Source organism: Numida meleagris, chromosome 1 (genome assembly GCF_002078875.1).
Source record: "Numida meleagris isolate 19003 breed g44 Domestic line chromosome 1, NumMel1.0, whole genome shotgun sequence".
NCBI classification, from domain to species: Eukaryota; Metazoa; Chordata; class Aves; order Galliformes; family Numididae; genus Numida; species Numida meleagris.
The window spans coordinates 106,714,664-106,726,630 of NC_034409.1; the positions used below are offsets into that span (position 1 = coordinate 106,714,664).

General features: G+C 43.7%; 1 protein-coding gene across 3 annotated transcripts in view; it reads right to left on the minus strand.

Moving 5' to 3' along the window:
• Positions 1 to 11,961, minus strand: part of DSCAM (DS cell adhesion molecule) — a 463,977-nt gene extending 452,016 nt beyond the window's left edge. For all 3 annotated transcript variants that reach the window (XM_021405879.1, XM_021405898.1, XM_021405888.1), the window contains exon 1: positions 11,851 to 11,961. In XM_021405879.1, coding sequence (XP_021261554.1) covers positions 11,851 to 11,893 — 43 coding nt within the window. In that variant the 5' untranslated portion in view covers positions 11,894 to 11,961. The remainder of the gene's footprint in view (positions 1 to 11,850) is intronic.

Consider the following 11,967-nt stretch of genomic DNA (forward strand, 5'->3'; position numbering starts at 1 on the left):
TGTAAGTAAATACTTGGTCTTATCATAGAATCACCAAGGTTGGAAAAGATCTCCAAGATCATTCAGACCAAACATCTACCTACCACTAATATTTCCCCACTAAACCACGTCCCTCAGTACAACATCCAAATGTTTCTTGAACACCTTCAGGGATGGTGACTCCATCACCTCCCTGGGCAGCCTGTTCCACTACCTGACCACTCATTTGGAGAAGAAATTTTTCCTTATGTCTAACCAAATTTCCCCTGATGCAACTTGAGGCCATTCCCTCTTGTTCTATCACTAGTTACACAGGAAAAGAGGCCAATCCCCATCTCACCACAACCTCCTTTTAGGAGGTTGTAGAAAGCAATAAGGTCTCCCCTGAGGCTCTTCTTCTCCAGACTGAACAATCCCAGTTCCTTCAGCTCCCCATCAGACTTGTGCTCCAGACCCCTCACACCTTCGTTTCCCTTCTCTGGGCACATTCCAGGGCCTAAATGTCTTTCTTGTAGTGAGGGGCCCAAAGCTGAACACAGTACTCGAGGTGTGGCCTCATCAGTGCTGAGTACAGAGGGACGATCACCTCTCTACTCCTGCTGGCAACACTATTTTTGATACGAGCCAGGATGCCACTGGCCTTCTTGGCCACCTGGGCTCACTGCTGGCTCATGTTCAGCCAAGTGTTGACCAACACCCCCAGGTCCATTTCTTCCATTCAGTCTTCTAGCCATTCTGCCCCAAGCCTGTAGCATTGCCTGGTGTTGTTGTGGCCAAAGTGCAGGAACTGGCACTTGGTCTTGCTGAACTTCACCCCACCGGCCTCAGCCCAGCAATCCAGACTGTCCAGATCCCTCTGTAAGGCCTTCCTATCACCTGGAAGATGAACGCTTCTGGCCAACAAGTTGGCCAGAACTGAGTGTGCTCTCAGTGCTCTCATCCAGGTAATCCAAGATATTAAACAGGACAGGCCCCAGTACCAACCCTTGGGGAACACCACTCATGACCTGTCGCCAGCTGGATTTAACTCCACTCACCACCACTGCCTGGGCCCTTCAGGCCAGTTCTCTACCCAGCAGAGTGTACCTGTCCAAGCCACAGGCTGCCAGCTTCTCTAGGAGAATACTGTGGGAGACAATGTCAAAGGCTTTGCTGAAGTCTAGGTAGACTACGTGAACAGCCTTGATGAACTCACCATCCTGATTCTGTGATCCCCCCCAGAACATTTCTAAACCTCTCCGTGCTGTTGCTCTCTGGGAGGGCAGCAGTCCTGAGCCAAATGACAGCAACCTCTGATCATATCAGCAGAATAACTTCCCATTTTTTCCATTTTCTAATCTCAAGAGAGCAGCAGCTCTGTGCCATGTCATAATTCTTTAAATCTCCACTAGCTAGCTATTTTATACGTACTAATTATTTTCAATGAAATTCTCTGAGCACAAGGCCAAATGCACTGGCCTTCAGAAATGCCAGAGCTTAGGTAATCAGACAGCTTTAATCCCCTTCTCCAACGTGTGTTCAAATCAGGGACTGAAAGCAATAGATACGATATGGGGAAAGAGTAACTGCATTATATAGAGGTAAAACATGCCATTTTGCTGTCCTTAAACACAGCTGAAATATAAACACTATGTACTGATCCAAAAGGCTTCTTCTCAAAAGTAAGCAACAGTCAAGCCAGTATTATGGAGTGGGGGAAAATATTTTTAAAAACTCATTAGCTCCATTGTAGTTACTAAAACTCAGCGTTCTTCCGTTCTACAGAAACATATTTTGAAATGTGGTAAGAATGCTGTAACTGCTTTTATCCACTAGGGCTAACTTGTGAACATAATATGCACTGAACTGCTATGGCTACGGCGTCTTCAGATGGGCCTTTCTTTTCCTCTGCACTGCCTTCACATTTGAATCATAGAATCACAGAATGGCTTAAGGTTGGAAGGGATCTCAAAGCCCAACCAGCCCTGCCCCACACCTCTGCCACGAGCAGGGCTGCCCCAGGCCCCATCCAACCTGGCCTTGAGCACCTCCAGGGATGGGGCACCACAGCTTCTCTGAGCAGCCTGTGCCAGGGCCTCACTGGCTTCTCAGTGAAAAATTTCCCCCGGACATCTAATCTAAACCTCCTCTCTTTTTGTTTAAAACCAGTCCCCCTTGTCCTATCACTATCTACCCATGTAAAAAGTTGATTTTCCTCCTGTTTATAAGCTCCCTTTAAATGTTGGAAGGCCACTAGCTAGGACATACAAACAAGCCTCTCCCTCTGTCAGTAGTAAAGCAAACTCAGCTTGAATGCATGTGGCACTTTTCCAGTGCATTCACCACTTTACCACATCCCTCCAAAGTTGCACTGCTTCACATTAACACGCAAATTGAAGGTGAAAATCAGGGAAGAAAGGAAGGAGTTTGGTCAGGATTTTACCCCAGACTAGGATAGATGGCAGAAGGTTAAAAGACAAGGTCTTGGGAAAGCAAACAAACAACAAATAATCCTCATTCGCTACATCAGTCTGTGATCCCACCATATCTGCGAGGTCATCCTCAGCATGCAGTGCCCACAGGACCCTGCAGCCTAGGAGGGCCCAAGGAGCAGGGCCTGTGTCCAGGCACATGTGCTGAGCAGCCCCCCTTGTGCCAAACCTGCCCGTTGTGGCTTCCACCAGTGGAAGAGCAAATCACAACTGCCAGAGCTCCTCTGAAGGCCTGACAGCTCAGCTTCTTTTTCCAAGGATTAATTATCTCCCTCCTGCCCAATAAAGCAGCTCAGCTCCTTTCTCCTTTGCTCAGATGGGACTCACACCTCCTGCCCTACAGCTGTACTGACATTCACAGAACTGCTTTTTGTCCTTGATCCCCCACACTTCTTCAAATCCATCTGTTGTCTCAGTTGATAAACTTTTAGGGACAGGAGAAATATTTTCACTACCCAAATAAATATGAGTATCTGCAAGGATAAGGAGAGAGTAAGGGTTGTTGGCTTCTCATTAAGCCTATGTCACAGCTGAAACAACATGAGCAGATACAAACTGTAGAAAAACCTAAGTACAGGTAGGTGAAGGGCACAAAGGCAGTCAGGAGTTTGAGCTCTCTTGTGGGAAGACCCACGTGGAGCACCTGCCTCATCTCTGGCAAAGACCAGGGGCCAGGATGGGTCATGGGGTTCAGCACTGGGGAGACCAAAGGCCACAAGCTGTTGAGTACCATACCCACTGCTCCTGCTTGCAAGGGAGCAGGATCAGTGTGCCTTCCCCACTGCAAAGCATGAAGCACAGAGACTTCAGATCCACCCACCATAAGGTGCGCAGCTCAGATTTGGCTTTGAGACACTGTTTTCCTGCTGTCCCACAGGGCTTCAGGCTCTGAGTGCCTTCCCTCTTCTCACCATACCTCTTGCAGTACTGTCTAGATCTCTACGCAGTCTGAAGCTCTCCTTTTTCCCTCTCTCATCCTACCCACCAAAAATCCTGATCAGACCTTTTTCCTTCCCTCTCTCTTAAGAATCTGTTTTTCAGTTTTTTATTTATGTATCTATACACACATCCATACACACACGAAGTCAGAATGCTCCAGCCACATCTGATGTCACAACAAAACGCAGCAAACACTTCTCATCACCCAAATCCCACAGTGAACTGAGCCTTATTCTCTTTGCTTCCCTTTGCGCCTTGCAATGCTAAATATCTGCTGTCTAGAATCCTTACACAATGCGGTTGTCAGAAACATTGTCAGGTTGCGGAGAAACCTGTGAGAGTCACACAACAAAAATAGGAAGAAAGGTACAAAAGGAAGTTTCCAAAATATGTACAGCTGAAAGCATGAACTAGTATAATGCAGATCATTACTCTAGACTTCTGGGATCACTGTATTATGCCAAAAGCTTTACCAACATGTCTAGGCAACATGGACTTCTGTGAGAGTCTTCCAAGCTAAATACTTCATATCATGACATAGTAATGCCTGGCTTCATGCTTTTCAAACTATGGTTCACCTCTCTTTTCTAGAATGCAAGAACTGGCTTTTGTACTGCTCCACAGAAAAGCGACCTAGTGGGAGGAAAAGAGTACAGCCAACTGTAGAACGTGCACTCATGTAGGACCTTTTGGATGGTGAACCACACTAGGCCTTTTTGTTCAAACTGAGGTCCATCTAGAGCCTCGTTTTCTTGAATGACACCTTTTCCTCCAAAATCCCACTCAAGGGACATCGGAATCAGCCTTTCATAAGAAAAAGGACTTTGTCAAGGACTTCCTCTGTCCTTAGGTCAAGACAGAAGAGTCTAACAGCTTGCCACACATCCACCTCTTAGTTTTCAAAAGACTGACTTTATGCATTCAGAAGTTTTTTTCCCAAATCGGGGCCAAAATCCCAAATATCAACAGCTCCATTGAAAGTCCCAAATACTTCCCTTAAGCTTTCAGTTTCACAAGGTAATACTGCTTAAAAAATAAAAAAAATAAAAAATAATAATAAAAAAGATTTCTGATGGACTAAACAATCATGCAAGTGGGTTTAGCAAAAGCCAGAGCTTGCATTTTGTTATCTCCTTCCTGTGGTCTGGAAAAAAAGCAAATGATCAAGCAGCATTTCAATGCATTCAGATCTTACCATATGATTCATTCAGTCCAGCATACACTTTAACAACAACATCTGGCTTCCTCCAAGCCTGTACATTTCACTATCCCATCCAGCCTTCTCTGCCAGGTTAAACAAGGTCTGTATGTGAAAGTCTTGTATCTAGTAACTGAACTCCCTGCTACTAAACCTCTAAGAGACTGAAGTATAGGTTATCACAAAAGTGTTTCTAAAGAGCAAAACAGAAAATATGCAAAGGTTTTTAAACCCTTTCTTCCTTGACAACTTTCAGCAAGTCATTTAACTCTGCGGCACCTATTAAGTGGGACCACACAAAAATGGTAGAGGCAAACAGTCTTAGTGTAGAGGCTTAGCATAAGTGATTGCCTGACAAAACCACATGCAAGAATTTCACGCCAACAGATTTTTATTCAAACAGAGCAGCCCTATGATCTTATCTACAGGATCACCGTGAGTAGATTATATAGATAAATGACTATTTGAAGCCACTGTGCAACATAATTATATTCCAGTTGTATTGAAAGATGCCTGGTCCTTCCAGGAACCATGTTTCTGATATTCTTAAGAAATTGGAGGGCTCCTCAAAACTTTCTCAAAAAGTTACTTTAGATGAAAAGAAGTTACTAAGAATAATTTTTTAGCCTAGTACAAACAGAAATCTTAAGCCATAAATCTTCTGCATGGGATTATCATGTGATTAATTAGAAGAAAATAGCATCAGCATACTTAGACAGCAGAACAAGTGCCAGAAATTTCAGACACAGTAGCTTTTAAGCAATTACAAAAATATATAAATATAGATACAGATATCAGAAGGAACTGTATTCCCAACATACTAGACTTAGATCTGCATAAGCAGAACGGTTGGTATTCTGCTCTGCGGTGGCATGCATGTAAAAGCTTTGAATATTAATCTGTTCAACTATTTCTCAGGTGAGACACTTCAATTTCCTCATCCATGCCCTTGCATCTGCTGCACTGACATGCACCAGGATGCTATTTTCAGGCAGGCTCTTGGGCCATGCCTTGGCCTATGCAAGTTCTGTCCTTCTGGAAGCTTCAGTAGGGGCACATCAGCAATGCAGCTTGGGTCACCAGGATGCTCCCTCCCTCAATTACCAGGGAGATCCAGGGAGGCTGGTGTTTAGTATGGAGGTGACTCTCTTTCTCAAAGCCTTTGCATTATAAAATTCCTTTCTATAAATAGGATTGCTGGCTCACTCCTAAATCTTACTCCCTGCCTTCTAAGTAAAAACAGCTTAAACAGGGAGGCCAGGAAGACTTGTTCATCTCTGTCATCCTGTCTGTCCATTCATTTACCTTTTTTCCTTTCCTCAGTACATAGCATCATATCTAGCATGGAGTGTTGCCCACTCCACTATGTTAAATGTGTATTAGTGAACCCTAGTTTTTCTTTTTTCTGATGAGTATTCCAAAACTCTAACAGGAAAAAAAAAAAAAAAAAAAACTTACTAGATAAGAAAAACTCATTAGTCAACAGCAGTACCAAAAAATAAAAAAAATAAAAAGCAATGATGATTAGAACCCACAGTACATAGAATCATTAAGGTTGGAAAAGACCACTAAGACCATCAGGTCCAGCTGTCAGCCCACCCCCACCGTGCCCACTGCCCATGTCCCTCAGTGCCACATCCACACGGCTCTTGAACACCTCCAGGGACGGTGACTGCACCACCTCCCTGGGCAGCCTGTGCTAGCGTGGCTTTTTCTGAGAATAAATTTTTCCTAATATTCAACCTGAACCTGTGGCTTGTTCTTAAAGAGGTTCTCTTCAGCATTCCAGAATACTGTGCTGTGATAGCCTTTTATAAAATATACCTCATATTATGTTTTTTTTAAAAATAGTAGCTGTTTAATGAAATGCAGATGAAGACTGATAAGGTGCAGTTTCTTTTGAATAATAACAAAGTTGTTTGAAATTTTAATTTCATTGATTTCACAACAAGTTAAAAGAAAAGGAAGTGCTGTTTAAAAAGGATTGTGAAATATCTCAAACTATATTGTGAAACAAGTAATTTAACTGCATACACCTACACATTCACCTTGAAATAATTGAGTATTCTGATCTAAAGCCCTGTATTGCTTAAATGGATTTTTTAGTATTTTTCATTTCAGTGACTCAAAAGAAATAATTTCAAAAAAATCCAATAATTGTACCTTGGAATAATCAAGGTGAATGTAATGATTTTTTTCTGCCTTCTTTAGTCCTTAAAGTGAAAGTTGGAATTCATGAATTCCCCAGTGGAAATCTGAAAGAGCCCTAGGCTGACAGACTGAGCTATAGCGTGCTCCAGTTGAAATCAAAGGCTAAATGAGTGGTACATTTGAAGAGGCCCTGATTCCACACATTAACAAGAACAAACTAAAGGGAAAGGAAACAGCTCTACCTATCTGGTTTGCTCCTTGATTCAGTACTCGAACCCACTCCCTTCCCCCAAGGACATTTAGTTTCATAGCTTTTTGCTTGTTATCTTTTCAGTGTTTACTGAATAGGTAAAGGAGATTATTTTCACACTCCAGCCGCCACTGCCCCTGAAAAAACAGCGTATTAATGAGGACACTGATTCAGGCAGAGACACAAAAAGTTGAGGTCCAACCTGAGCACAGCTGCTGCTGTAATCAGAGCCTTGCACAAACTCGTGTGCTGGAAGAACTTTCCGGATGAGCAGCTCATTAAAACCCACAAGATAATCCCATTTAACGGTATATTATACGACAAAAGTTTACTTCTGAGGACAAACAAAAAGTGAAACGAGTTTGTAAACTTTTCTAGATGTAGCATCACCGAAGAGACGCCACTGAAATCCGTGAGAAAGGAAAACAGCGCAGAGCTGCGAGTTGTTTAACAGAGTTTATGGCTTTGTGCTTTATCATTCCGAGAAATAAATTTAACTTTAAACTGCTACCAAGAACACTTACACTGTCACATGCATCTGGTATTCAGTCACTATGGAAAGGAGATGCAGCATCCACGAGTTAAAAGTTCGGAGACCACTTGCAAAAAAATAAAAGTAGAAAAATAAAACATGATGCAGACAAAACGCCTCCTCTGGGCACAGTGCACTTTCAGTGCTTGTCAGAAATGCTGCCAGACTCGTGTGGTTTGCTGCCCACTAGTGTTGTGCAGCTGCTCACTAGTGCCGTGTGGCACCGCTCGGCACAGTGCTCCCCACAGCCTGACTCCATCTCTCCCTGGGCACAGCCCGGGCCGAGAGGGGGAAAACACTTATTTTGAAATGGAAGTAGAGATCTCCAATGCACTCGCATTTCTCAGCTATTGCAGATTTCTCTGTTTGGCACTGGTGATGAATTACCAGCTGTTCGTAGCTGGGGCTACCCCGGATTACAAACACAATCAGCTGTGCTGCGCCATCCATGAACACACAGCGAGCTCAGTGCCCTCTACATCTGCAGTGACGTTTCTGAGGTGAGGGTTTGACTATGCGGCTCCACGTAAGCTATGCACATAGTACAGCATGTTTCTACAAAAACTTGAGAGATCATTTGCTCTCTTCTTTAAATGTTTCTTTTCTGACATCGAGTCACCATTTTCTTTGGAGAGCGCCACTGGCACCTCGCCGCCCTCCTTGCTCCTCCTCCAGCTAGACCTGCTCCCAGCTCTGTGCTGAGCTGCCTTCTTTGTGCTCTGCTGCACTACAAAAGCCCGTATGGCCAGGCACAGTAGGTGAAAAGGGACGCATACGCTGTGGACTTAGAGATTCAAACAGCTTAAAGGGGAATTTATTTTTCGTGCTATCCGTACTGCACTGAGCATCTCTTGATGCTCCCTTCATTTCAGCAGAACAGCACTGGACACTCGGTACACAAGACATAGAGCCAGAGAGAAGCCTGCAAACAGGTTCAGCATACCTATGCCAAGGATTAAATGCTGTTGAATGGTACTCATTTCGGAGCAGGGCACGCTAATTCCTGAGCTAACTTTATCACAATAATTACAGTCAGAAGATTTGAAGGAGATTGCTCTCCTCTCCTGCTCTCCCCTTCCTGTGACCAGCGAAATGTCCCCTTCCTGGCTGTGACCAGCCTACAGCAGACCTTCTCCATCAGCAATGTTAAATGCATGTACGTGCCCCTGGACCATGTAGGTGCAGAAACACGGAAGGCAGCACAGGCACAGCAATCCCGAAGGTAACTCCAGGTACTGCTCAGGCTTGTAGCTGAGCATGACTCAGGTTTTCCAAGTGGTGAATTCAGCTGCACAGCTGCCACCGATGCCTGTATCACCCCATTCACTCACTAAGATTGCAGTGCATTTCTGGTTAACAGTACCTGTTTACTTGTATGTTAAGAAACTCACAGCTCTGACTGTCTAAAGCCTTTATAAAATTGAAGAACTTTAACAGGGTATTTGAGAAGGTTTTGTCTCAGGTTTCAGAAATACTAATTGGATGTAACAGCATGTCAGTGTTTTATTGTCCCCAGAAGGAAGCTGCTTTACAGACATGAAGCCTACCCAGTAACACCACTCATATCTAATTTGACAAAATGCATTGTGCTGAGTGACTGCAGGGAAATATGGGGGCCAAGCTTGCTATTGTTATTCAGAGAGCTTCCATTAACTTCAGTGGAAACACAGCCCAAGATGACAACTACAGGGTTAAACCTATAAGGTCTGATTTTATTTTTTAAGCTATCTCCCTGTTCAGAAGGGACAAAAAAAAAAAAAAAAAAAAAAAAAAACAAAAAAAAAACCAGAATACAAACATGAAAAAATGCGACATTTTAAAATAAGAATCAGAATGAGATATAACACAGTTGAAAACCAAGCATACCACGTTCCCATGTTTCAGGCTAACATAGCATGGTTCTATAAGGAGTTCAGAAAAGGCAATGGCAGAAGCTTCAACAGCATCCCCCCCACCACCATCAAGATACAGTCATAAAAGAACACAGCCTCTCACACAATGGAGTTCAGATACAGATATAGACTGAATAATGAAAATAAATATATATGTGACATTTCTATTTATATGTGCAGTCATTTCCTTCAAAGAGATACATATCTGATATGACACTGCATTAAAACCTGAAGTCCTTTAAAAATACTGTTCTTTGACTCGTGACTCTGATCTGGTGGTTTAAATTAAATAAGACTGAACCACTTGGCTTTGTTTATTAGGAGCACTTAACATGAAGGTAGGCGCCATTTTTAAAATTTTCCTTTAAAAAGGTCCTGAATACGTGCATGCTTTGACATCAGGAATGGTGTCAAAACAAAAACACTTAAGTTTGCAAAGAATCATTGACCTATCCATTAAGTATTCTACAGTGCTTTTATCTTAAAATGCCATCATACAGCAAGTATTTTATTTCAGTAACCTGGGTTCACAAGCGTGTAAACGTTGCTGTGTGGCAATAGAGAATCTATGCAGATGCATGGATCATTTACATTCTGTTCTGCTGGAAACAGAAAAATATTTGAAATGCAGGCTTGTGTTTGCCTGTGGTCTGAAAACACAAGGATACTGAAAGTGAAATTGCTATTGACTTCATAAATTAGGAGTAAGTTAAAGCAATTTTCATACCATTTCAACCTCACAAAGCAATAATTACTCTGATTTTCAAAATCTTTTGGGTGAGAGGGGGACTGCCTAACTTAGAACATGAAATTTATAGCATCAGTCCAGCAGACATAAAAATGTATGCCTCTTTCTTCTGGGAAAAAAATTAAATAAATAAAAATAAGATTTCTGGACAGACGTGGGATTCCTTTCCATGCAAATTGAGGTTTAACAGAATAGCACTGGTGCAAGAATATACTTCTGGACGGATTCTGCCTCACTTGTAGCAGATCTCACCCTCTGAGGTATCTTGCCTCAAAAGGATGGAGAAAGGACGGAGTGCTGCCTGATGACAAAAATAAATACCTGCAATTAAATAATCTCTTAATGTCAGAACTTGTTGCAGTTGTCTTATTGTGAGATGAAACGCCAAAAAAAAAAAAAAATTAAAGCTTGAGATTTGAGGATTTTCAGTCATTTCTCACTCAGCGGTACTCGGAACATGAGAATATTTTAAGATAGCCGCAAACACATGCTTAAGATTCACCTCCTGATTTATGACCTATCCAGCTAGCTGCGCTGGACTGGCCATGCCTGTCAATGCATTTTCTCATCCAGCGTATACTTAAGGAGATGTGAAGGCACCCTCAGCCACCATCCATTCCTCACCTTCTGCCACAGGCTCAATTATTTGCATCTTCCAGGATAACCTTACACTTTGCCCTGTGCTTCTCTCCCATCCATTCAATACAAGAAACATTTTCCCCTTCCACCTGCTTTGCCTATTTTGGAAATGGTGCGTTTAATCTTTCTGTTTTAACTGTCAGGATGTTATGCATTGCAGGCAATGCTATGTGCTCAAATCTGAGAAGTAGGCAATGGAATGGAATAGCAGGAATCACACACTACAACATAATTGGTTTTCTATCCCTAAAACTGCACCGCTAATATATAGCTTAATAAAAGTTATGCAATTTAAACACGTTTTCCCACGACAGCTTTCAAGCACACATACCCAAGCATTCCAAAATACCCCCATCCACTATTTAAAAGAAAAAACCCAGAAGCTACATAAAATGTTTGTCAAGCAGCCTGCAGAACGAAGAGAAAATAAAACAGGTTAGGTTTACCCTTCTTACGTCTCCCTTCCAATTTCCCCCCGCTAACTTTATAATTGACTCTCTTCAACATTTGCAGATGATGTCATGCTTAGCCGTGCATATTTTTACATAAGTGAGCGAGGGAAAAATAATAACAAACTACCACTGAGCAAGTAGTGAAAAGGAAAGTCGAAAAGGAAATAATTCAGAAGTATTAAATTTAAATAAAGAAGAAAAAGAAATTGTTAGGCGAAAGCAGAGGAGGACGAAACAGCAAACGGCAAAGGCAGAAATCTCTCGGTGCGAACGCTCAGGATGCAATTCCTCCCACCGGTCTCCGCGCACTCGGACGGATCGACGCGGCACTTAGCGAAATTCCGCACTTTTCCAGGAGGAAGGGCAGCCCGAGCGCTCCGTCCCCACCCGGCAGCCCCGGCTCGTGCCGCAGGAGGCAGCGCGCGGCGGCGCGGGTCGGCTCGGGGCTGCCCCTCCGCGAGGTGAGCGACTTTCAATGACCGCCGCGCGGCTTCGCCCTCCTCCTGCCGCCACGGACAGCACAAAAGGCACAACCGCGACCCGCTCCCCTCCCCGGCCGCCAGGAAAGCAGGGAGCCCCGCGGGGCCGGCAGCGCTCACCATGCGAGATGCTGTGGAGCAAGGCGACGGCCAACATCCACATGCCCCCGCCGCTCCCCCTCGCCCGCCGCGCCCACGGCCGGGCCGGAGCCGCCAGGCAGCGCGCACCGGGTCCGG